Source organism: Pantherophis guttatus, chromosome 4 (genome assembly GCF_059756535.1).
Source record: "Pantherophis guttatus breed Tessera chromosome 4, ASM5975653v1, whole genome shotgun sequence".
NCBI lineage: Eukaryota > Metazoa > Chordata > Lepidosauria > Squamata > Colubridae > Pantherophis > Pantherophis guttatus.
In genome coordinates, this window is record NC_142066.1 from 61,858,439 (window position 1) to 61,886,299 (window position 27,861).

The window sequence follows — 27,861 nt, forward strand, 5'->3', positions numbered from 1 at the left end:
TCATAAATACATGCTAGTTGCCAAATATCCAGATTTTGATCACATGACTATGGAGGGTGCTACATGACATTATGATGCCATAAGTGTGAAAAACAGTCATAAATCACTTTTTTCAGTGTCATTGTAACTACAAATCATCACTAAATGAATGGTTGTAAATTGAGGACTATATGGATATAATCTGGCATGCTTTGTCAAGCCCAGTTTCTATTAGTCATTTTAGGCTGTTGTGTGCTGCTGCAAACATATTCTGCCTTATGGTCAATGGACATTATCTTCCAGGGCAATTATGTCAGTTGAATGGCAGGAGAGAGGAGTCATCTGGATTCAGGAGAGGCATCAACCCAAATAAGGCCTGGTCATTGCTGTTCTTGTAAACAGGGATAGTATTCAGTACCAACTGTTTGTTGAATTAGGGTAGGTCTTTAAGTCACACTACAATAATGGTATAGTGAAAATATATTTATTTGTTTGCTACAACATACACTAAAACAGTGATTGGTAACCTTTTTCTCGTCATGTGCTGAAAGCACACACGTGCAATGTGCCCACCTGCACATGCACACATGATCCCACGCCCCCCATTTTTGGCTTCCCTGCAGCCTCCTCGGCCCAAAAATGGCCCACGGGGGATGCCCCCACCCCTGTGCATGCATGTGTGACCCCCACCCCCACCTATGCACATGTCACCCCCCTGCACATGCATGCACCTCTCCCACATGTGCCCCGCCCCCCGCACATTCCAAAAACCAGCTGGCCAGCAGGAGGTGTGTGCAGATGCGCGGTGGAGCTGAGCTGGGCAACATGTGCTGTAGGTTCACCATCACAGCTCTAAAGTAACTCTAGGTAGCTTACACATTTGGATTATAACGAGGCAATACAAAGTATAAACAAAAAATAATACATAGCCATATATTAGGAGTGTAACAAACTCAGAAGAATTAAACTATCAGAATAAGCTACCAGAGAATAAAGCATTAACATCTAGGAGCTGGGTTTTCAGAACATTATAAAAACTGACTAGGACTGGAGCTGTTCACACTTAGAGGGAATGGTTTCTGTTTGGCAGATGCAGCTACAAAGAAGGCATGGATTGGAGAGAAAAATCTCCAATCCAAGAAAGGATATAACTGCCACACAAGATGTATTTGTGCAAAGGTCCTTTCCAGCCATAGTTTCCACTTGCGCACAGAGTAGGAACTAGCGTCCATGAGGAGCCTCAAATTATATGTATGTTCTATATTGGGAAGCATGCCCTGTTGTAAATGCTTGAAAGGAAATTTCTGGTAAATCTTATTATGATGTACTATAATATAGCCTAATGCTACAAATATTGATATGTTTATCTTTTTTTCATTTGCCCAGGAAAACTAAACAGCTAATCAACTATTACCAGCTTCTAATAGCTACAATAAGTAGTTTTGTAGGCTGCCTGTGAGGCCTAATCCTCCTCCCTGGGGATTGGATTATGGATGAGCTCAAATTTCATCATCCCTTCATCCACATGAAAAATATAAAAAGTAACTTCCTAATACATATTTCTGTCTCCTCAGCCCATGTTTTTTTCTATGTACATTTATCTATCTTTATTATTTGGTTTGCACGTAGTAATTGCTTCTAAAGGCTGATGCTCTGAAACTCCCAGCAGGTAAGCCAATATTCAAAGGTTTTGCTGAGAGTGACTGAGATTGTGATGACATGACATCAAACCTGTATTCAAAAGCTTTTCAGAATGTAGCAATGGCAGCAGAAAATTTGCTTAGAAATGCATAAATGAACTGAAGAGTATGGAGTTCACTTCCTTAATAAGATGATAAACCTCAAGAGAAACAGAGCGAGTGAGTGAAGATACAATATTTTCCCTGATTTCAGACAGAAATTCTGTACTGTACAGGGCTGATGTTGAATGTGTGATCTGTAAAGCAGAAAGTATAGTGGGTGAGAAATCCTTGCCCAGGAAAATTGTCCCCTTTATGGACTGCAGAATTAGCATGGTAGGAGAATGTCAGCAATGTGTGTTTTTCAAAGGGAACTGTGTCTAATCTCTGATGGGCAATCCAATCAAGGAAGACTAAAAAGGATAGTTTTGAAGGAGTTAAGCTGAAGATTTCAGCTAGCCCATTACAAAAGACATTTGGATGAGAATTTTTCTTTTTCCTTTTGGAGAAAACAGCCTTGGGAGAGAAAATATTAGTATGTTGATTATAGCTATAAGCACTTGATCAAATCAAACCATATTTTTTGATGTTCTGCTTGGGGGAAAACATTTGTGAATTACCATAAATTAGAAAGTATTATATTGGGTCAATATATATTTTTGCCATTATACTCCTTATTTTGAATGCCATGGAAACATGGGACAAAAAGATAGTTTTGTTAGCTTTGCTATCCATGATTTAATGAAAGTATGATGGGGGACGCAGGTGGATTGTAATTGTGGCACAGTTAAATAAAAGGGAGCAATGTTGACAGATCTACTGGGACTTAAAAAGTGTAAAAAGACTTCGTTATGCCCAGCCTAGCAACCCTTCCATCCAGTGGTGGGTTTCAACATTTTTTACTACCGGTTCTGTGAGTGTGGCTTGGTGGGCGTGGCTTGGTGGGCGTAGCAGGGGAGATATTGTAAAATCTCCATTCCCACCCCACTCCAGGGGAAGGATACTGCAAAATCTCCATTTCTTCCAGATCAGCTGGGACTCAGAAGGCAGAGAATAGATGGGGGCGGAGCCAGTCAGAGGTGGTATTCAGAATTTCCGCTACCAGTTCTCCGAACTACTCAGAATTTCCACTACCGGTTCTCCAGAACTGATCAGAACCTGCTGAAACTCACCTCTGTTTCCATCCATCTCATTGTTTATATTGGTGTGTGCACCTCCATGCTAATAGGAATGAGGGGATCTGCAAATCAGTGGTGGGTTGCTCCCAATTCACCCTGGTTCAGGCAAACCGGTAGTGGTGGCGGTGGGAGGCTCTGCCCACCCACCTAGATGTCATCAAAAATGCTCTGCACATGTGCAGAAGCGCCATACACTCATGAAGCGAGTGCCTGCGCCCGCACGCTACTGATAACAAACCAGTAGCGCCGGGATTTGAACCCCACTACTGCTGCAGATATTTCATAGGTGGAGGTGGCCAGGGCATTTAGATGGTTTGAATGCTTCTGTGCAATCAAGCATATCTGAAAAAAAGAGAAAGAAGTATTCAGTTCAATGTTTGTCTGGAACTAAAAAATAAACAATCTAAAAACTGTTTTCAAGAGTGGCTCCCTTACCTAAATTAAGCCCTACTACTCCCAAGAACAGGCATGTATAAGAGTGTGTATTGTGTGTGTGTATGTGTGTGTGTGTGTGTGTAGCTGTTTCTTAAATTTATACAACTCTCAGCAATAAGATGACTCTGACTAATTGTATACCCTTTACATATGTCCGAAGACCAGTTCCCAGCATTTCTGACTATTGTTCAGAGTAGCTAGGATTGCTGGGATGGCCACATGTTGCCATCATGTGGCCATAACCTGATATAAACGATTGTAGCTCTTTGTGTTGCTATTCAAAAGGCCTGCATCGTTTTCCTGGGACAGATCTTTTTTCCCCCCCTTCCTTCAAATGATTTCTTCACGTGTTTTTGCCAAGACCTCCAGAACAAAAATGTAATGTGTGGCTGAGAAAGTGAGTAATAGCAAGTTTTTGGGGGCAAGTCATCCAAAATAAGAAGGCAGTTCCTTCCATCCAGCTAGGAAGCAAGCACTGGGCTGAGTCTCAGAGGGGATATGAAGCCCCTCACCAAAGCCTAGGGTAAACTGAGAGCAATGAGGGCAGCAATCCCACCAGCCCCCTTTCCTGGCAGTGGGAGGCAGAACAGGGCAGCTGGACTTCTGCGAGGGACAGTGAAGGGCCTTCCCCGAGAGGGAAGCAGTGCCAGTTTTTTGCGCACTTGCCCTCAACTCTTCAGGCTGGAGATCTCAAAACACAGGGTTGGAGATGGGGGTGAGACACAAAAAGCCAGGGGCTGCCTAGCATTTCTAAGGCATTCAGTTGCCCTGAATGGGAACTACAGGCTTGAGAAAAGATAAGTCCTCCCCATCTTCCATTAAAATGCAAGTAGACTTCATTATTAATTGCACCCAGTGATTGCTTTAGCTTTGCTTTATTGCCTACCTTGGCGGGGGGTGGAGGGAGATGGGGACAGAGCCTTCCCTTCCCCAGCCTTTTAGGAGATGGCTGTTGCCTGTTGTGTCCTGTCTGGCTCTGCTCTGCACCCAGTTCTGTCCCAGAGGATCTGGGCACAGAGCAGGACCAGGCAGGACGCAATGAGCAATGGCAGCAGCAGAAGCTGCGGGATGGAGCCCAGTGCCTTCCCTATTGGGGTAGCAGGCGCTATGCTGCCCCCAGGAAAGTGCATCTGGTGGAGAGCGGGCGTGCACGATCCCATTGCAAACCGGTAGTAAAGGTAAATAGAACCCACCCGTTACTAACCTTCCTATACTGGTGGATGCAACAATGGCCTTTGTATCATCTTATCTGAGAATGCAGACAGAATCTTGGACAAATGAGACAGACATAATGTATGCTTGACCCTTGTTTTTCTGAAGGAAAGGACTAAGGTCAAAGTGTGAATCTCTTATGCATCAAGAGAAAGCAGTGACAACTTGCTTAAAGAACCCTTTCCTGAATGCCTCATTTTGGGATGCTTTCTAGCTGGTCACCCATTATCCCATTCCTTGATAAGGAAATGGGATAATAATACAGTAAAAATACAGTATTTATTTATCAGACTTTTTAAAATCTGAATCCAATTAATTAGGAATTGGGGGGAAAGCCTTCTATGCTGGGGAGGAAGGGTCTACCTTGAAGGTATTTCTATTGGGATAGGTGCCTATTGGTGCCAAGGTGTCTTCTCCCCCTATTCAAAATGTTGGGCCATCTGCCTGCCTGCCTGCAGTCCTGAGAAAGGCCATCATCTTCCATAGCAGCCACATTCATTATGTTTCAAATGTGCAGTTGAAAGAAGAAACACATTTATTAACTAAACACCTGTTTAGTTCAGCTCTCAAAAAAAAACCCCACCCATGTTATGTGAGCAACACATTAAAAAGGCAAATTGAGGTGCCAGGGATTATGAGGAAACAAGATTCAATAGAGGATATCCAAATATGACAATGTTAAGTAGGCAAATCACAATTTAAATTGCTACTTTTTTATCATCTTCCCATTCCTGTTACCCTTCAGATTTAATGAGATTACAATTTTTATAATACAAAGGAATTATGGACATTGTAGTCTTACTACAGCACAAAAGCACCAGATTAGAGGATCATAATACCATGATCAGCACTTTAGACCCTACCACTACTTCTAAAATAATACCTATCCATCACCATTTTTCCTTTAATGAGTTTTTCCTCTATAAGTGCAATAGTTTATGATTCTTTTGCATAACCTGAAATCTGAGGGAAAAACAAAATTTGCAACACACAACAAACCATCAGAATATTCCAGACCACAGACTGAAGGACAAAATTGTATCATTTATTACCATTTACAAACTGCATTATTGATACAAATGTTTTAACCAATAACAATATATGAATATCAGAATATATTACAGCACATTAAAACATCATATAGGTTTGCAAACATACATAACAATTTGGTTTGTACCATATTAAAAAAAAATACAAAAAAGGGGAAGTAGTAAAAGGAGAAGAAAACATTAGGCTTCTTAATTGCCTTGGTCAGTTTATTCAGTATATACAAAGACAGAAAAACTTTCCCAATTTCCAAATCCAGCAACTTTTCAACATGGCTTAATGCCACTGGAAGTACCAAATACATTCTCAGCCAATAGGATAAGAAGAAATGATCACTAGAACGAGCACAATGATGGCTGGGGACAATGGGTCACATAATCCAATGCACTGGGTTCAGGAAAACTGCTGTAGTACTACCATATCCCTTCCGAGTCTTCAGTACCTCAGTGTGACAAAACATTAATGAATGTCTAGGACGGCAACTGGAAGCCCCAGGGCCAAATTCATCCCAATGGAAGATGGTGACTTTTCCAGTTTACCAATTCAGTGGCAAGAGATGCAAAACAATTTGCCAGCAAGTTATGCTAGAGTAACAGAAGGTGGTTCTTCTAAAGAAAAAGAACTGGACTGGTGAACAGAACCATTTTAGACCAGTGTAGGTAATCCTGCTCTAAATTTATTTCCCTAAATATCACAGTACTTTCACAGTAACAGATTACTTATGCCTGGCATTGTTATCATGTTTCCTCTGCATACACTTACACTTGACATTATGGCACTATCACAAATGATCCTGAAAGCACAAAACTTCGACCACTCTCTTCTTTACACATTAAATTTTAAAAAGTCAAGGAAATTAATTCAAGGTAGCTACTGCTCTGCATTACTTGGAAGACAGAATAAGCAACAAGGAGACAATTAAGAGGAGCAGGTATAGAAAGAGTCAGCTTGACAGCAAAGCAGTCTTATAGTCTTGCCTCTGGAAGGGTCAGGGGGAAAAGAGAGAATTTGGAGGGGGGGTTCTTCTTAGGGCAGTGAGTCTTTTTTCTCATTCTGTGAGCACACATAAAGAGACAGGCGAAAGGGAAAGAATACACTGTTCTTCAAATATCATGTTGTGCAAAGTCCACCAGACTCTTAAAATAGACAGTAGCTGGAGAGTAGGAGCAGATTTAAACTGCTTTTATTGTGCTGGTAGTTGATCTGGCTCAGAAGCATAGGGTAGAAAAGGAAAAGCCTAAAAGGAACACACCACAGGCTGCTAACAAACCTTTTCTCTTCCTACCCATTGCATCTTTTCCCCCACATGAGAAGCTGCTTTTTATACTCCTGGCACAATTGAGTTATCTATGAAAATTTATTTCCAAACATGGATTGCACTTGTGCGAATAGCTGCTTTTCGGAGAAACAACTACAGGGAAAAAAAACAAAATCCCTGGGATTTAATTTTCAAAAATAGAAAATGTGCTTATGTTTAGTTAATCCTTCCTACTGGGAAGGGAAGGGAAGGGAGGAGAAGGGATGGGAAGGGAAGGGAAGGGAAGGGAAAATCAGGGAAGGGAAGGGAGGGGTGGGAGGAAAAGGGAAGGGAGGAGAAGGGAAGGGAGGGACAGGAGGGGAAAAGCAGGAAAGGGAAGGGAAAAGCAGGGAAGGGGGAGAAGGGAAATAATTTTAGGTACCATGTTCTTCTCTAAAGGGAAAGGATTGAAAGTGGTGGAAGAAGAAATCTCTTCCCTTTGGAAGTTGTGCATTTCCATCTGGCCATCTTGAAGCACAAATTAGCACAAGAAAAGATTCCACCCACACATCCCCATCAATTTAAATCACAAATCTCTTTTCACCACCTTAGTATATTAATAAAATTTGTTTTGGAAAGGCACTGTATTTATTTTTCCAACCCAAATTTACAAGATTAAACAAACATTTTTTTAAAAATGCAGAATGGATTTCTATAAAGGCTATAAAAATATTTCTCATTCCGAAGACTTGGAAAAAGGTAATTCTGGCTTTCCTCAAACAAATCTGCTTGCTGAATCAAGGATTATAATACTGTGACTACCAAGCGGCTCATAAATGGATTAGAGCAGGGGAAGGGGAAGGGATCACACATTTCTGGATTGCTAAAAGATGGAAAAGTACGAAAGTTGGGAATGCAAAGACTGCAGAGCTCTAATTCCTACGGAAAGCAGGAGGGGAGGGAGTACACCATGCAGAGTACATGGCTGATGAGAAGACATGCAGGGTCAGGGGCCTTCTTCAAGCCAAGAAGAGAATGTGCCGCTATACTCAGCATTTTAGGTAGCTGCTAATAAAAATGACAGCTGCTTTTACTACCATCAATAATACAGGTAGTCCTCAACTTACAACAATTCATTTAGTGACAGTTTGAAGTTACACTGAAAGAAGTGACTTATGACTATTTTTCACACTTATGACCATTGAAGCTTCATATGATCAAAATTCAGATGCTTGGCAACTGGTTCATATTTATGATGGTTGCAATGTACCGGGCTCACCTTCTGCAACTTTGTGACAAGCAATTAATGGGAAAACCAGATTCACTTAATAACCATATTACAACTGCAGTGATTTGCTTAACAACTGTGGCAAGAAACATAAAATGGGGCAAAACTCACTAACAGTCTTGCTTAGCAACATACATTTTGGGCTCAATTGTGGTCGTAGGTTGAGGAATACCTTATTGTGGAGGAGAGGAAATCCCATGAATTAATTATTTTAGGCAGTCATAGGACCACAGAATTTGAGAAATATCTATACTATGGTATACAATAAACCAGGGATGTCAAACTTGCGGCTGCAGGCCAGATGCGTCACATGTTGGCCACGCCCACCCTGATTTAGCAAAGGGGGGTGGAAATTGTGATACATCATGTGACAATGTGATGACGTGAATTTGACACCCCTTCTATAAACTGAATGCTGAGAATTGCAGCAGGAATTTCATGGATTCAAATTGTGGAAATTAATACTAATTGTGGAAATTTCTACTACACTACAAATTTAAACAACTATCAAGTATCATAGCTCTTAGAACAAGAATTATAAAAATTATAAAACTGATTTTCTAATAAAGGTCAAAGAGTTGTATGGATGAATCATTTGCTTATTACATTAGCCAGCCAAATCTACTTAGGAAAGTCATATGGAAATAGTGGACTTTCTGAATCGTCCCTAGCCCATTTCTTGCCAGGTCCTGGGAACCAATGTACGCAAACAACCAAGAGATCTCTGATAAAGAACTGCTAGCGTGCGAACTGTCCCACACTGTTCAGTAGGGAAATATATGAATGAAAAGATTTAAAACCAGAGCAAAGATGTACTCTGAAAACAGAGATCTTATGAACACATGTAAGAAAGGGCATATGAATAAAAGGTGAAGCTTCAAAACAATTATTCCAGCAACTAAATGCTTAGCACAAGGCGCCAAGGCCACCATATTGTGGTTAATGATGTAAACGGCTCCACACGAAGGGCTAGTGATGTTATGCCAGTCGAAGGCACTGTATCCCTTCAGCTTTCAACTGCAATTCTGCATTTTCTGAACAGAAAAACAAGTGGAACATAAGAATTGATTAATTACTAGACCAAGGCCTTTTCAGACATTGATAGGATCCCCTCTTGTAACTTATTGTGTCTTCCAGCATCATCCTCCATTGCTGTGGAGATGAAAGACCTACCCTCAATACTGTTATTTTAATACGGGATCAACTGATGATTATAGAAGATGTGGTTTTAAACCATTAACGGGGAACCTGCTGCCACCAAAGAGGCAGCTTTAGAATCCAGGCCATGTTATTGTTCTGGATATAGTACATATCTATGATGTCTAGCACCCGTAACATCACAAACAATTAGCACATTGTTGCCCCTTTCCAAGCACAAAAATGTCTATTACTACCTTCTCTTTAACAGCAGCTTGATTTGACAAGTGTTGGAACCAAGATCCTTAAGAGAGAGGGATAAAAATTACATGATTGGAATGGACATGCATAAAATGGACTGGGGATGGGTGGGGAAGGAAGTAATCAGTCTCCTGGCTCCTTTTGGCAGTCATCTGACAAAAGGAGCCAGGAAAGCCATATGTGCTTCTACAAGAGCCTGGTTGATTTGGGACTGTGCATTTTTTTTCTCTCCAAGACTGTGCATCAAATCTCACTACAAATCAATGACATAAATAATTATAATAAAAAGAATAATCATCATCCAGAAAGGGCTGCAGTTTTTATACAAATGCCACCATGCAGTTACAACATCACAATTTTTATTTCAAAAATTAAAAAAAGTGTTTGGATTTTCTTTTTCTTACTTTTTGCATTTTTCTTAAATTAAATCAGATCAGTTGGTAGAAAATAAGTATGTATAATTTCCCCATCCCATCCACCACTGTCCTTATCTATACATAATATATATAAAACTCAGGATCCAATAAAAATAATGCTCCTTTTAAGTCAAGGCTGACATAACTGGACTACCATTGACCATTGTTTTACGCCCCCTACTGGCCAAAGGTTGCATCTGGTGGCAGTTCGAGGTGCCATTTAGCATGGCACTGGTAGCAGGGTGGGTTGGAATGCTTACAGTGGTGATATTGGAGCTTGGGGAGCCATGGGAAGGTGTGACAGGACTTGGCAATGAGGAGGAGGTGGTAGCTGGCAAGGTGGCTGGGCTATGAGCTTTGTCACTGACAGATTCACACTCTGAAGCCCCACTGGTGTTGGTGCACTCTGAGTTGGGAAGCTGAGAAGACAGTTTTAACCTCTTGCAGGCTGGTTGAACACGATATTTCAGTGGAAGAGGGCCATTCTATTGAAGGAAAGAAACAGAACGTATTAGCAACTTGCATATTGTTGTTTCCCCAAAAGAAAACAATGGCAAAGAAGCACAGTAAAACATCAGGAATAATTTTAACAATTATAAAACCAAAAAAGGCATAAAAATGCAGCTATACAACAGTTAAAACATTTGTCAGTATATTTTAATACTGACTTAGTGGCATGGTCCTCAGGCAGTTATTTTATCCAGTGCAAATAACCATGTACCAGAGACCATCTTATTAAATATGATCTTTGATATACCGGTCCAGACATAGAGAGGCCCTGTTCCCAGATTCCATCTCATGAGAGATAACAAATCCAGAAGGCAAGTTTTCCCAATAGAGGTAGACCTTGACTTGCAACTATTCATTTAATGACTATTCAAAATTATAACGGCCCTGGAAAAAGTAATTTACAAACCTGTCCTTGAACTTACAACACTGAAACATCTCTATGGTCAAAGGATTAGAATTTGGGCAGTTAGCAACTGGCATGTACAGTATTTACAATGGTCGCAGCATTCTGGAGCATGTTGATTGCTATTTGTGGCCTTCCCAGCCAGCTTCTGATGAGCCAAATCAATGGGGAAGCTGGATTCATTTAATAATCACATAATTCACTTAACAACTGCAATGCTTTGCTACAACCATGATGAAAAGGTCATAAAATCATGTACGACTCGTTTAACAACTGTCTTGCTTAGCAATAGAAATTCTGGTCCTAATTGTAGTCTTAAGCAGAGGACTATCTTTATTGGCTCTTCATGCAATGCGCTATTTGCAAAGATACGCCTGGACACTTTGCTGACTTTTAAAAATACTGAAAAACGTTTTGTGTCAAGCAGGCCTTTAGCCCCTTAAGAAGGATTGTGAGTGAACAAGTATATTTTAAATAAAACATCATGATTTTATACAGTGTTTAGTGCATCTACTGGATTGGGACAGTATATAAGTATTGGTTGATCAGTTGATTAGTTGGCTGACAGACAGGTGGATGTCCTAAGCTTTTGTTTAAAACCAGGAATTTTGAGAACTGGCTGTGGAGAGAGTCCCATAATCACCATCACTACCACTAAGACGACACATCTCCAAGGAGTTATTTACCTAGTTTGGTCCAGTTCATGCACCAGGTTTTAATTTTTTTTTTTTCTGTTTACCAAGGTGAGGAATACTAAGCAATTTGGTACCTTTCATAGCTCACAAGTTGGCTCCCCACAAAAGACAGGATGCTTTTGCAAGATAGTGGGCAGCATCCTTTATAGGTCAAAAGGGCAGCAGCATAACTTCACAAAAGATGCTTGATGATGCCAGCCAAGAAATGGTCCAGACTAAATATGTGGCATTTACCCTCCGTTCCCCAAAAAAACAGGCAACAAAGAGAATCTACAGTGAGAATCTATCTCTTGAATCTATGGGTCCTACAGTCCCACCTCCTGTTGCATAATTTGCTCTACCTCTTACCTGCTCAGGAACTAGTTATTGCCTAATTTAAATGATGCTCTGCTTCTACTCAGAACCACCACATAATAAGCCAAACTTTCTAGTGTGGTCATACAAGGGCTTTCCCCAACTAAACCTAGAGTATGTTTTGGAACTATTGAATGCTCTTTTTACATATGTAAAATTTTTAAATAGCCAACAATTAATGTCTACAGAGATTCTCAGTGATCCAGGTGATAGTTGTCTCAAAGGTGCTTTTTTTTTTCTTCAAAAGGCAGCTGGACTGTTTATTCCTTGAAGAAGAAGAAAAAAACATTTTGCTTTTCATCCAAGAAGCTTCACAATTGATTAAGCTTCTTAGGTGAGAAGCTAAACATCTTCTGATTTCTCAAGGAAAAAAACAGTCCAGTTGCAATTTTTAAAAAGAAGCATCTTTAAGCCCACAATTAAGTTATATGTTTTTTAGTTGGAAAGAGACAGTTTGATGTTATAGTTAAGGTGCTAGGCTGGAAACTGGGAGAATGTGAGTTCCAGTCCTGCCTTAAATATAAAGCCATCTAGGTGACTTTGGCCCACTCTCTCAGCCCTAGGAAGGAGGCAATGACAACCACTTCCAAAACATTTCCCAAAAAACTGCAAGGATTAGTCTAGGCAGTCATCAAGAATCAAGACTGACTTAAAGGCACAAACAAAACAAAGCAAAACAAAAAACAAAAGTAAAATTAGTTGAATCTTAATTTGTTTTCTTCTCCATTTCAGGATGTCTTTGAATGGAGAAGAAAGTGCACTTCTATCTGGTATGTACCGTGTTTTCCCGAAAATAAGACCCTGACTTATATTTTTTTGAACCCTGAAATAAGCGCTTGGCCTTATTGCCGTGTACTCAAAAGCCCGATTGGGCTTATTATCAGGGGATGTCTTATTTTGGGAGAAACAGGGTATTAAAAAGCTTCTTGAATCTGGCATCCTTCAGATCTTCAATTCACAGAATTCCTATTTTCATTCCAAAGTAAAGCTAAAAGTTCAGAGGATTTTTTTATAATGTGACTCTTTTTTAAAAAATCAGTTTCCACTCCCTTATTTTTCTCTTCTGGGTAAAGATAAGCGAAACACATGGATTGGTTTTGATTTATTCTGTTAAAAAAATGTGGATTATGTTCTTCATGGACAAATATCACTCTAAAAATTTTTTACTGAAATATGATTGTATTTTTCTGTAGTTGAGATGGAATCCCTAACAGACCTTGGGGACAAACAGAATGCAGTAAGCCTGTTACTAAAAGATTCCTCAGTCCAGAGGAAGGGCAAAGTGTGCAAAAGAAATCTTTGGGTGTACATTGATCTGGGGAGTTATTTTGGCAGGCTCCCAAGATTTTATTATATTACCTTACTTGCAATAAAAATCATTCAAGAAATCCAAGTGGTTCTTGTTTCCTGAGTTTGCCAGCTTTAAAAGGCTGGACAATAGTATATTTTACTGCAAAATCTTGTGGAGCAGTTCAAAATTTTATTAGCCTTATGGTAAATTATGTGTAAGCAAGGTAACTAAAATTATAGGGAATAGGATTACCAACTTTCAAGAGGCTGACTAAGCTGTTAATTTATCTTTCCCTTTTCTCCATTAATGAACACGTTTTAATACAGTCCCAGATGTTTTTAAAAATTCTAAGTTTTTTAATTCTCATGTTGATAGATTGAAATTTAAAAATCTGTCCAAATTTGCTCATTAGTGTGAAAATTAAATCTCATTAAGATGATGCAAGTTAATTTTTTTCAAATAGAGCATTTTTTTTTCTTACTAACCCTTCGCCAAGGATAGATATAAGTTATGTCCATGAGAGTGTAATATTCTTTTAGAGGTTCATCTTCATAGAGAACTTCCACCTAATAAACAAAGTTTAAGACATGCAGAATTATATGACACAGGCATAAATTTAAATATATTAAATATGGAATAAATATTAAATATGGAACAGATTTCAGTAATCTGAATATCTCTTTTTGGTAGTAAATTTAGTTAAATTTACAACTACACAATAAAAACAAACTAAAAAGAGAGAATAAAAAAATAAAGGGTGCAGAAAAGAAAACAAAATAAAGAAAAATATAAAGGACAAAATAATGGAGAATATAGAAAAAGAAAAAGAAATATATATTTCCCACCTTCTTCACAAGTATAAACAGTTTTAATAACTTACCATCTTTTCTTAAAATACAACAAATGATTTCTTCTTCCCATATCCCATCTCTTATCTATAAATAAAACCTCATTATTTCGGCTCTAGTGTCAGCAAAAGTCCATTAAGTGTTAGCAGAAATAACATCTATTTTAACCTTGATCAAATATATCAATTTTATATCCTTCCTTCTCCTATATTCCGAGACATCTAAAAATCTCGATAACCCCTTGAATTGTCCTAGAATTTGATTTATTTTCATTTTGTCCTGTCTCATAAAATTTTTCAAAGTTTTAACAAAACTTCTAGATAAATCCAGTGTAGGAAAATTATCCAGGTCACTCTCTTGTGTTGTTTAGTGAAATCTGTAGCTGAAGGGAGGGGAGGAGTGGACAGACTGACTAGCCTTGAATTGCAGATGGAGAGGAAGTGATAGAAAGCAGGTCTTTTCTAAACCTTGCACTGATTATCTAGCAATTTCCATAGTGAGTGCATTATTCTAGCTAGATTCCTGTCAATAGAAAACTAGCAATAAATGTATAGTTCTGATCCATTATGTTTTCCTGGTTCCTTGCACCTGACAAGGCTGCTATTTCTTTGATATATTTCTATTAATTATTAAGACATCAGCTGATTTTTGTTGTATGTCCAATACAATAGCTTTTTCTATGTCAATCATATAGCTTGTTGTTTTGAAATTCACTTGAATGTCACTTTCAATATTGTAATGTAAAACTTGTTCCTCTTTCATAACAACTTTTAAATGCAGTCCAACTATAAAGCTAGACATTCAGTAAGTCAACTTCTAGATTCATTATCTAAAAATTTCCTTCAGTATGCCCAATGTTAAAATATTTTGCTTAATTCTGTATTAATAAACTGAGTTTGAATGGTGTTCTCCTTTAAAGATAATTTTTAGTTTCTCCTAGTATCCTTTAGCATCCAATTTTTAAAATCTTATTCTGTTTTTTTAAAAGCATTCAAAATAGAAGTTTGTCCCCACATTAAAGTCTCTCTATAATTAATTCCCAAAACTTATTTCAAATTTAATTGGACCCTTAATATGTTTCTAAATTTCTAAAATCAAAATTTTAATCATTCTTTTACTGTTTATTACAAAAAAAATCCTTCAACTTATATTTAAAACTTCTTTTGATAATGATTGAAAGAAACTCGTCTGTTGTTATTAAACCTTGTCATACCAAAGATCAGTTAACAAATAGTTCCTGAAAGTGATTAGAAAGGATCTATGCAAACCCAGTGGCCTTTTAAAGGCCAAATATAATTTGACCAAGATGGCTACTCCTTTGTCTCTCAGAGCTCTAAAAACACTGGCGATTGTTGTATTGAGGTGTCCTCATGAGAAGCAGCTTTCTGGAGCACTTGTGGGTGATCTCAAGTCCTCTCCTTGGCTAAGAATTAATAAAGAGGCAGGTTACTTGCCAACTCTTCATTCTGCTGCAATTGTCTCCGCTTTTTGAAAAGCTATCTTCAGTCCACCATGTCTTCCCAAGAAGTCCAATCCAGTAACCTGCATTTCTTAATGTCTCTCTTCCCTCTCCCCTCCCTTCCCCCTCTCCTTGTCAAGCTGTGAAGATAAGGAAATCTGTAAGCCACAGTTAGTTCTCAGCCTAATTTCATATGGAGTTATAAAGAAAGAAATATAGGTTGAGTTTGAAAAAAAAAATACATATACATATCTTATCTGTGCCACAATAATCCAGACAATGGGCTTAGTTTATAATAGAAAACAGTCAGAGACTGTTTTCAGAGTGAATGGGATGCAATAATATTGATCCAATAGGAGAATAAATAAATTCTGGTTGATCCCTTGTGCGTGGAAATATTTAACCACATTGTTTTAATAAATAATTAGGAAAATGATGTTGTATTAAGTTTTTGTTAAATCCTTAAAATAACAAATTCCATTCTACCTTCTTGATTTTGGGTGAATGGAGAGATAGAGAACATACAAACTACAACTCTTGCATCTTGATTTTTTAGTTTAACCAACTAAATTTAGTTTTTGAAGAAACTAGTAAGAGTTGCAGATTTGGGTTTTTTTTACCTTTAGCTATGAAGAACTGTAAATATACAAAAGACCAGCAAAAACTTCAGCCCTTGGACCAGGAGAATGGTGGGTGCTTGCCTGAAACTTACTTTGTATTTGGTGGGAACATCCATCTTGTTCCGGAGGAACTTAGCCAGGTGCATGATAGTCATAGCAGCAGGACATCTGAGGAATCTCATGCTGTTCTTCTACAGGGGAATATGAGAGAGGTGAGAGATGGTTTTAATAGGAGAGGGCCGGACTGCACAGCAGGAGATTGAAGTTGAAATAGGTATGGAAATTAAAGTGTGAAGGTTGGGGGAGGAGTGGAAGAAGTTCTCAGATCACAGGCAAAAGCCAGGAGATGTAATTTGGATGTCTTTGTGGTATACAGCAAAGGGGGGCGGATGAAGCCTGAGTTTGGAAGAAGGAGAGAGAGTCTGCAAGGGAGAGGAGGGAAAGGAAAGGAAAGGAAAGGAAAGGAAAGGAAAGGAAAGGAAAGGAAAGGAAAGGAAAGGAAAGGGAAAGGCAAAATATAAAGAAACAAAACAGGAAAAAAAAAGGAAATATGGAAGTCATATTGATGGAAAAGAAAGTAGCGGAAATTAAAGCAAACAATGCTGACATTTGTATGCTTAGGAGCTCACTTAAGCCCAGGTTCAGGATTCTTTTTAATAATATGATTAAAGCTTAGGTTTCATATAAATATTTTTCTCCACATCTACTCCATATCCTGTAACTTGCTTCCAAATAATAATATACTAAGGCTACACAATTTGAGAATGCATATTGCCACTAGATGGTAACAAATATACACAGAAAACTCTAGCTGTTTGCTGCTATAAAGGTGGTCAGCCTTTAGAACATACAGCTGTTTAAATTTAATACAGAACTCACACCATGATGTACCTCACCTTATCTTTTTCTGTGTTTCCATTTTCAACAGTCCCTCTATTTTCATCTCTGAAGAATTAAGAAGAAAATGAGTTAAATATGTGTACAAATACAAATACAGTGGTACCTTGATAGTCAACTGCTTTGAAACTCATCAGATTTGGTACTCAATACATTTTGATGTGAAATGTTGTCATCATTTGTTTAGACAAGCTAGAACTTGTCAGTGTCGGTTGCCTTGTGATTCACTATATTATTCCTTATGGGAAAAAATTGTTTGCTACTCATCATGCTTCCCGGAATCAAGTAACAATAAGTACTGAAATACCTCTATAGAGATAAAGAGATAGCTAGAAAGTTAATTCATTTACTACATGAAATATATCCAGGTCACCAGAATCCAGAAATATGATTATTTCTGCATGCATTTTAGTTATATAAATTATAGAGTACACTTTTTTTTTCTAATGGTATATAAAAATAAAATCAGTATTAAAGACTAAGCACCTTGATTTGGGTGGGAGCACTGTTTGTGATTGTGGCTTACGCAGTAAAATATCTTCCTCCAGTGTTAATGGCATAAGACTTTACAAGAAAAAATCTCAGAAAATAGGAACCTATCCTTAGAAAAAGGAAGCAATGGGACATATGCTATTAATGGCTCCACCCTTAGTATTGTCCTTTCACCCTATGTGTAATCTCTTGTTAAATTAACTTAAAGGGGATATAAATTAGCCAACTCTCAGTGCAAACTGAAGATAGGGAATAAGACATAATAAGAATTAGGAAGAGGCCAAGAACTGTACTGAGAAAGGATATAACTTTCTATGGTGATGCTTAAAAGTTTGTGAACCCTTTTGAATTTTCAACATTTCTGCATAAGTATGACTTAAAACATGCTCTATTATTCACACGTCCTAAAACAGATTAAGAGAACCTTATTAAGCAAATGAGTCAAAAAACAAAACATTGTTTGTTCATTTATTCATTAAAGAAAATAATCCAAACCTACATATCTATGTATGGCAAAAAATATGTGGATTTCTAGGTTTATCAATTCATTTGAAGGAGTAATTAGAGGCAAATGTTTCAGTCAATAAGATGATAATTAGATGTCAGTTTGGGAAATCCTGTTTTATTTAAAAAACAGAATTCTGGGATTTCACTTTCTTTGCAACAGAGGTATGGCATAGCTTGAACAAAGGAGGATCTCTGAAAAAGTTGGTTGTGCTCACCAAGGTGAAAAACATTATAATCTATTTCCAAGGAAATAGGAAGATTGTGTAAAAATGGAATTGATTCAATGCCATTGTTATCCTCTCTAGGAGTTGTTGACAAACCAAGATCACATCAAGAGCAAGGTATGTAATGGTCTACACCAGTGGTTCCCAACCTTTTTTTGGCCATGCCCCACCTAAGCATCTCTAAAATCCTGATGCCCTCCCTGTAACATATCATTCTAACTTTACTCGAAAAGTGAATTCTACTCATGTGGAGGAAGCCTAAAAGGCCATTAATTTGGTTTAAACAAGGTTCAAATTGCCCCCATTAAAAATCAAATTGCCCCCCTGTGGGGCGTGGACCCCATATTAGAAACCACTGGTCTAAACTCTAGGAGATCTCAAAGAACCCCAAGTTAACATCTAAGGAATCAAAGATCTCTACTCCATTTGTGAATGTTAGTGTTGATGAGATAAACATCAGGAGAACACTAAACAAAGATGGTGTACATGGTAGGGTTAAAAGAAGAAAGCCACTACTTTCCATAAAGAGCTAGTTCAGCTAGTTTGCAAAAGACCACATAGATATGCCAGAAAGCCATTGGAAGAATGTCCTGTGGATAGATGAAACCAATATTGAACCTTTGACTGGAATGAAAAACGTCATGTTTGGCAAAAGGCCAAACTACATTCCAGCAAATGAACTTTATTCCATCTATGAAACATGGTAGCAGTGGCATTGTGGTTTGGACCTGCTTTGCTCACTCTAACAAGGGTGCTGGCTGGCCCTCATTGCTATGAATTCTGAGTTGTACAAGCAAAGTCTATGAGAAAATGTCAGGGTATCTGTCCATGAGCTCAAAATAAAGTGGATCATGCAGCAAGACAACAACTCAAAGCACATACAACAAAAGAATGGTTAAGGCAGAAGAAAGTTAATGCTTTGGAATAGACAAGTCAAAGTCCTGACCTTAATATTATACAAATGTAGAAGGACCTGCAGTGGTCAGATTGTGTGAAGAAGCCCAGCAATATCACTCATCTGCAGCTGTTCTGTGAGAAGGAATGAGCTAAAACTCCTCCTGTTGATCAGTGCAGGACTGATCAAGAGATATCAGAAATATATAGTTGCCATTATTGCTGCCCCTATAGAAGCACACCAGTTACTTACAATCGTGGTTGTGCACCGCCCTGAGTCCTTCGGGAGAAGGGCAGTTTAAAAATTCAATAAATAATAAATAATAATAATTAAAATAAAGATTCACATAGTTTGCAATGCACAAGTATGTAGCATTGGATCATTTTCCTCAATAAATAAATGAACAAATACACTGCAATGTTTTTTCCTCATTCATATAATTGAGTTATTTTTATCTAGTTTTAGTGCATGTAAAAAATAGATCATGCTATGTTCATATTTATGCAGGAGTATTGAAAAATCAAAAGAGTTCATAAACTTTTAAGTATCACTGTATCTGGTAAATGTAAATGTCATGATTGCAAAGTTTGGTCAGAACTACTTCATTCTAAATCATTTCCTCAACATATTCTCACTAGATACCCACATACAAAGAAAAAGTAAAAAAGGATAAAAAACACATTTTAAAAAATCCTGTTGTAAAACAGAAATAAAAATTGCTAATTGTGGAAAAGGGGTAGTTTATATATGCCATTAGAAAAGCCTCTACTTTATATAAAAGAAGATACTTAGTTCAATAACCAAAATCTCCAAAAAGAAACCACAAGTATTCTTGAAGCCCTGGAGAGATGATACCAGTCAGCACTGATAATACCGTGCTAAACATTCTAATGGTTTGAGGTGGACATGAAAACTTTCTCTGTTATACAGGAGCAAATCCTCAGCAGTCTGAAGTCTTATTCGTCCTTTGCTTCCATTGATCCTGTAGTCTAAAAGGATGTGAGAAGGAAATGAAAGTTTGTCCTTACGTCATATGTTTTAGCCTTCAGCCCATCTTTGTTACTCTTCTCTGCACTCATTATTTCAGAATCTGAACATTTTTTTAATAATATGGTGACCAAAACGAGATGCAGTATTCCAAGTATGGTCTTACGAAGGCCTTATAAAAGAGTACAAACACAATATGATCTTGATCCTATCCCTCTGTTAATGGAGCCTAGGATTGCACTGGCTTTTTTGGTGGCTGCCACACACTGCTGGCTTATATTTAAGTGACTGTCCACTAGAACTCCAAGATCCCCCTCACAGTTACTGCTATCGCGTGTGGCCCCGTTGCGAACCGGTAGTAAAGGTAAGTAGATCCCACCCCTGCTTCCAACCATTGTTAAATGAATGGTCAGAAATTGAGGACTACTTGTGCCCAAAGTTTGGACAGTTAAATGATACTAAACCACTTTTCAAGTAACTGAAAACACATAAAAATATTAAAAATCTAATGTCTAATTTCAGAAAAAATGTCAGAAAAATATAATTTCTTTTATATTCCCTAAATGGTTACCTGATTCCTTCATAGAATTCTATGGACAAGCTGACCGTTTCATCATCTGTTAGGTTCCCTTTATCCTGTTCTGAAACTTCACCCCTGTCTTCATTGGATCCGTTGGGAACTGAACAAGTAAAGAAGGAATGAAAATCACACCTGTTTTTTAAAATGCACATTGACATACAACAGAAGACAAATGTGGCAGACATCATACCATCTGCCAGGGGATATGCTGCATAAAAATCACGTCGCCTCTTCATTTCATCTACAAATGAAAGCAAAAGTAATTCATTTAGTGGCATCCTTCTCTTGCATTTTGCAAATACATTTATTATTCAGAAAAAATTATGCAATTATAAAAAAAGAACTGCAATCTGGTTTGCATTAAGTCCAAAGATACTTTTCAAAATTCTTTTATCTTACTTAATAATTATGTACTATTATTTATCAACCCCATGTTAAAAATAAAACAAAATCAAAATCAAATCAAGTTGCTGCATTGTGTTATGTCAACTAGGAAGCTCTGTCCCAAATTCTATTCTCTAAATTCTCAGCAGTCACAAATTCATACCTTTGAAGAGTCCTGGCACCAGTTTATATACTATATCCTGTAGAGTTTTATCTGATCTGAAATAAGATAAGCAGGCTGTCAACAAAAATTTTAATTGAGAGTAAATGGAAATATAAAACTATAGTAGTGAATATATGTAGCTTGGGTGTAGGATGAGGGTGAAGGTTCCTTCTCCAAGCTTGTCAGTTGGTTTCCAAAAGTTTTGCTACCAGGCTAGGTAATATCTAGTAACATCTATGGGGTGTTGGAAATGACACCCTGAATCCTCCAACCCCTAGGAATAGCAATAGCCCACAAACTTACAGCCACACTCCATCAGGAACTATCCAGAACCAAAGACAAAATACAGAGGGATGAAAGAAACAAAATAATCTACAAAATCAATTGTAACCATTGCAACCTATGTGGGTCAAACATCATGTCAATTAAAAACCAGGATCCACAAATACCGGCTGGCAGTCAAACGCCACAATCCCAAATCCTTAATCTCTACCCACACTGACATCAAACAGCACCCGCTCAATTGGAACATAAAAATCATCAGCCATGCTACCATGGTCGTGAGTTTATCAAAGCCTGGCACTCCACAAGCAATTCCATCAAGAGACACATTGACCTACAACCAACCTACGAATCCCTCAAAATCCAAATCAACTACACAGCCAACCAGAGACAGCACTGACCCTCAACCAACCTCCCCAGCCGCCTCACCAGCAGTTCACCTCCCAATGACTCTGACCTGATGTAATCTCCTTATCACAAGACCAATCACAAGACTCACTGATGATTCACATCTGACCCATCACAAGACCCATCACAAGACCCTCACTTGACACACCCACACCAGAAGCCCTTATAAATAAAAGTACACTGACACTGACATCTCCTAAACTCCACTGAAGATGTTACCTTGGTTGGTAATGAAACATTCGGAAACCAACTTACAAAGTTGGAGAATGAACCTTCACCCTCATATAAAACTATTTCAATTCCTCCGAAAGGAAAAATAACCTCTTTTACTTTTGTACAAATTTAAAAAATCCATTTTTGTCCCTTGTGAGTAAACACTCCATTTATCTTACGCAAGGCTATGCAACTTAACATGCTAACACTTCAAATTTCACTTTAAAAACCCACTTTATTTCTTTAAAAAGATTTGAACTTGTGGATCATCTAAATTTCTAATGATCAGAAGCAGTTCTAAGGTACAAACTTATAGATCTCAGCAGTAACACATAAGGTTCCCTTCCCAATCACTTGCCAATTTGTAAAATTCATTTATTTGCTGCCCCTTTCAAAGTAACACCTGTAATTATATCAGCACATTATAACAATAACACTTAAGACTTCTATACCACCCCATAGTTCTTTACAGCACTCTCTGGGCAGTTTACAATGTCAGTATATTGCCGCTAACAATTTGGGTCCTCATTTTATTGACCTAGGGAGAATGGAAGGTTGAGTCAACCTTGAGCACTGTCAGGATTGAACTCTAGACTGTGGGCAGAGTTAGCCTGCAATGCTTAATTCTAACCCCTTCGCCATCAGGACTGTTGTTTTCCCTACTATACTATAGTTTGTTGTTTATTACAAGATTCAAACAGTATGAATCTAAGCAGCTTACAGAATAAGCATAATTAACAATAAAGTTGCTAGTGTTACCAATGGTGACATTCATGTCCCAATGCCCCAATTATAGGATCCTTGTTCTTCTTTCCTGTTCCCATTGGCCACTCTCATTGAGTTGCACTTCAAATTGGTTGAGTAGATCCATTTCCTTGCTTTTTTTCATTATTTATTTATTTATTTATTTATTATTCAAACTTCTATACCGCCCTTCTCCTTTCGGACTCAGGGCGGTGAACAGCCAAAATAAAAACATTTATACATAAAGTTACAATTAAAAGTAAATTTAAAATAATTAAATAAATTTGGCCTGTAATTTAAAACTTGTCAATTTAAAATCCGTATCAAATTTTAAAACCAACCATAAAATCAAGACAGACCAGCTAACTGAAAAAAATAAGTTTTTAGGGCCCGACGAAAAGTCCGGAGGTCGGAGATCACTCATATCTCTGGGGGTAGATTGTTCCAAAGGGTAGGTGCCACCACAGAGAAGGCTCTCCTCCTGGGGGTCGCCAGCCGGCATTGTCTGGCCAACGGCACCCTAAGGAGGCCGTCTCTGTGGGAGCGAACTGGCCGGTGGGAGGCTATTGGTGGCAGAAGGTGGTCCCGTAAGTACCCCGGCCCTAAGCCATGGAGCGCTTTAAAGGTGATCACCAACATCTTGAAGCACACCCGGAAGTCCACCGGAAGCCAATGCAGCTCGCGCAGGAGAGGAGTCACATGGGAGTGCCCCGTCACTCCCATAATCCCCCGCGCGGCATTCTGCACCAGTTGGAGCCTCCAGGTCTACATGATCTCTGTATGAAGCTGTGTGTTTGCTGTAGTCTAAGCCCAAACAGTTCTGAAGGGCAGTTTCTAATGAGTAGAATGCAAGACTGAGTGCTAATACCCAAATAATGAGAACTGGGTAGATAATAGGAACTGGGCTGATTCTTCCTATGACCGCTCCAGCAACCTGGTTCTTGATTAAGCATCCTAAATTGTGTCCATGGCCAAAATTGCATCAAGAGAAGAGTGGGGGAAAACCCCCATTAAAAAACTAAAAATGTCTTTAAACTGCCTCAGCAATGGACTAGGGACAAAACAAAGGCAGCATCATTGCACTACATAAGAAATTATCAGACTACATTCATACTATGATTAGGAGAATATGAGGAGGAGCCCTAAATTTCCATTTTTTCTTGCTGTGAAACTAAGAATGCATAGAGAAATGATGGAGGACTATGCTTATTAGTTTTGTCTTTAGGAACCTAGTATTATGTGTGTGACATCTTAGAAAATTTAGAATTATTATTATGTAGGGCTTCTATATGTAATTTATAGAGGGACTGAAAGCAAACAACATTTTTTCTGTTGAACAGCACCGAAGATTTGATTTAATAGGCACTTTTTATTTAGGCCAGCAGTATTCCTACTCCCTCATAATGCCACCATATTAGCACAATTTGGCAATCCTATACACCTCATCTAATTTTATAATACTATTCATTCCATGTATATTGACGTTGTTTTATAATTTATGGTGCACTAATGAAAGTAAGTTTGGCCAAATGGCTGCATGACTGGCAACTGGGTTATAAGGAAAGCCATTATATTTGCTTGAGTCAATAACTTACTTAATGCGCTCTAATCAGAGTGCCTAGGATGCACTATTATTCCTAAGGTGCAGCAAAGTGCAATGAATCATACAGGCTTGAGACTCAGTCCACAGCAGCTTCTTGGCCTGGTTCACGTGTTACACTAAATCATCATTTTATTTATTTGGGTTTGCCCAGCATACTCTGTGAACTCAGCCACTAATGGTTGACAACCAAGTATAAGATTGTGTGTTCAATATACTGAAAAGAGAAAAGAACACTTTCCTATCATTTTGCTAGCAGTTTCCAGCAGCCTGGACCTATACATTGTGCCATGCTGCACCTTATCACAGACCGTTCCCACTAACTCATTCTGTTTTTAAGGAAATAACCTTCTTAACAAACTCAGAGAATTCTTAGATTAAAATTCCTATTCTAAAAACCACCCCAAACACTGAAATATGCACTGCATGTTAACTATCCATCCTATATTAGTTTATGTTGTGAGAAAGCAGGCAATGTAATAATGGCTTCACAGATTATACTCAGCCATAATGTGGTTTGAGGGAGTATTTGTGCCCATTAGCTGCCACTTGTGTTCCCTACTACTACAAAATAGTACTGTGGAAATCTAGTAGCAAAATGGCTCTACTTCAGTACCATCTTTTTCTTTCTTTTCCTTTTCTTAAATAAATATAGGAATGGATGTCCAGCTGGAGTATCTGAAAAAATCATCTTTTCTTTTTTTTTCCTTTTGGCCCATTTTGGTAGAGTAGCTTGTCTTCAGAGGTGTCCCTATTTTATTGTCATCCTTAAAATCTCCCTAACTGCTTCAAAACAGTTTTAAAAATTGTTCTGCCTCTTTTGGAACACCTCTACACTATTATTATTGAAGACTTCTTGAAGTCTTTTCAAATTACCCTCCATTGGCTTAGTCCTTAGTGGAATATTGAAAGCCACCAATAATAGTGAGGGAGGGAGGGAGGAACTTCCTGATAAATAGTTCCTGTGATGACCTGTTATTATTGTTAGGATGTTTTTTCTAACTATCAACTAGAAGCTGTCTTCCTATAATGTAAATGATAAAAATGTTTGCCTTCATGATCACAAATAAAGTTGAAAACTTGGTGGTACTTTTTAACATTATAGGATCAAAGAAACTAGAGGAAATCATTTTTCAAAATGTCATTTGCATATCTGTGCTACTGTATGAAAAAACAATGGATAGAGAAGTACAAATATGATTCAGATAAGACACAGTTCAAAACAGGCAGTCACATATACAGTATAAACTATAGAAAATCTGAAATGTAACCACTTCCTTGCAATCACATTTTTTTGCAATAAGAAAAAGGCTTAACAATTCTTCAGTACAGCTTTACTGGCTTGAAATTCTGAGCTGTAATCTCAACATTACAAAGGATACTACAAGCCAGAAAGCTGTTCTAGTGACACATATGACATTAATAATATACTGAAGTTTTTCCTTGGGTTTTATTTTTCCCTCTTGATCATTACATCCTACTGACATTTTGCTGCACTTTTAACCAGCTTGTTGATTCCCTTCACCCCTCCCCCCCTCCAAACACTTGTTTCTACATAGTGGCAACTCATGCCTGTTTGGAGTTTAAATCTGAATAAGCAAATGTTCAGGGTGCCTTTGATGAAAGTCCCATTGGAGTGAGACTAGTAAATATTTCTCAGGGAGACTCAAGTGTTACTAGATAAATTAATTTATACAGACTGTGTGCTAAAAATACACTCAGAAAGATGTATCTGTGGCAGGCGGCCTACTTGGTTTCTATGCCAACCATCATTAGAGTTCATTAAGGTGCATCTGGTTTCCCTGAAAACTAGCTGTAAAGGGAATCAGTAAGTTTGCCATTTAAGGCCACAAGAGGAAGAAGTGTAGGCTTGATTCAACCGTTGCATGAATATGAATAGAGATAGTTTATTAAAAAACAAAAAAAGTCTGTACTACAAAGAATTTTTACAATCAAGCCAAAGATCTAGAATTAAAAACTGCATTGTTGTTGTTGTTGTTGTTGTTGTTGTTGTTGTTGTTATCATTACTTGTGTTCTAGCCATGTTGTTAAGAGTAAAACATTAGTGGAATAATTAGTCTATTCTAGTAGCAGAAAGGAGAGCCACTATGGTTAAGGTACCAGGCTGGAAACTAGGAGACTATGAGTTCTAATCTTACCGTAGCCATTCGGGCCGATCCCTCTTACTCAGCCCTAGGATGTGGGGGAATGGCAAATCACTTGTGAAACCTTGCCAAGAAAACTGAGGGATTTATTGAGGCAGTCATCAGGAGTCAATATTGACTCCATAGAATCTCCTCCTCAAAAAGCAGCAAGGAATTGGGCAAACTGTAAAAGGGAAGCCAAGACTTTCTGACCTGTACAGTCTTTTGCCCCTCCCTAAGTTTAGTAAAAGAAAATAAATTCATATAAATAAGATATAGCTGTACAGGTATTTTGTATTTGGATAATTTATTCAGACTTTTATCCTGGGATTTTATTTCTTAGGAAAGAGAATTCAAGCTGCAAGCATGCCTCTGGCAAGAGGTTAATATAAAAGTTCCAAGTCAAATAGATCACTATACCATAAACCACAATTGTACTCAGGTTAAATAATTATTGTAGCTTCATGTGAGAGTTAAAGATTCCTTTAAGAGCTCTGTCTGGACTATAATTTATGGAGCTCTTTAATTAATATTCCAGCTTTATCTTATCATACAGTTTGCCAACTGTAGAAAAACATAACAAGGTTATACAAATGCCTCCTGTCTCAATATCCCTACCAACTTCTACCTGGAGAAACTGGATCTACCCATCTACAAAATGGCAGAATCAAAAACAATCTTTTTAATAGAGGACTAGCTGAGGGAAAAAGTGTCCAACAACATATTTGTCTTCTGCCTGTAAGCTCCAGTTTGAGAACTGGACACCTGGAATGCAGATGAAATTTTGGGCTGATAGGAGAAGATGTAGTCATAGCCAAAGCAGGAGAAATATCTATCATTTCTAAATAACAAACATCTTAAATTGTAAAGATGTCACAGCATATCATGCTGAGAAGATTTTTCCGAAAACAAAGCACAGGCAAAGTGGAGCCCCTTTTGTATTTGCCTGATCACATGAAGGCTTGAAATTAGGCAGAAATAGAGCTGCATAAAGTCCCCAACCTTTACATATGAACTGGAATCCTGAATGGAAATAGTATTCATATTGGTTTGTGTGGAAATAAATTGTTTGCTGCCACAAAATAATGTTCAAGATTGCAGAGAAAGCTGAATTTGTCTTCAAACAAATGTAATACCAAGACCTCTTCAGACCATTTCATCAAATGTGAGGATGCCTGAAAAGAGCATTGGATCTTAAGTCTGGACCATGTGAAGTAAAAAAGAAATAGCATGCAGTGATACCCTGAGTTATTTCTCAACTCCAAATGCAGAGCTGTAGGAAAGTGAACAAT

General features: G+C 38.0%; 1 protein-coding gene and 1 long non-coding RNA gene across 8 annotated transcripts in view; one reads left to right on the forward strand and one right to left on the reverse strand.

Annotated features, from left to right (window-relative positions):
* Nucleotides 1-335: 335 nt before the first annotated feature.
* LOC117665056 (uncharacterized) lies at nt 336-1,534 on the forward strand. Its single transcript, XR_004591234.2, has 2 exons — nt 336-417; nt 1,366-1,534. It is a non-coding gene; the product is annotated as an uncharacterized LOC117665056 (long non-coding RNA).
* A 611-nt stretch (nt 1,535-2,145) lies between these two features.
* PCGF2 (polycomb group ring finger 2) overlaps nt 2,146-27,861 on the reverse strand; it is a 57,118-nt gene continuing 31,402 nt past the window's right edge. For 3 of the 7 annotated variants that reach the window (XM_034416232.3, XM_034416231.3, XM_034416230.3), the window contains exons 4-11: nt 21,179-21,234; nt 20,822-20,872; nt 20,623-20,731; nt 16,946-16,994; nt 16,142-16,240; nt 13,608-13,688; nt 10,130-10,354; nt 2,146-3,178 (exon numbers count right to left, since the gene is read on the reverse strand). In XM_034416232.3, coding sequence (XP_034272123.1) covers nt 3,032-3,178; nt 10,130-10,354; nt 13,608-13,688; nt 16,142-16,240; nt 16,946-16,994; nt 20,623-20,731; nt 20,822-20,872; nt 21,179-21,234 — 817 coding nt within the window. In that variant the 3' untranslated portion in view covers nt 2,146-3,031. Of the gene's footprint in view, nt 3,179-5,507; nt 10,355-13,607; nt 13,689-16,141; nt 16,241-16,945; nt 16,995-20,622; nt 20,732-20,821; nt 20,873-21,178; nt 21,235-27,861 lie in introns of those variants that run through there. The other 4 variants (XM_087894015.1, XM_034416233.3, XM_087894014.1 and 1 more) reach the window with 2 other exon arrangements.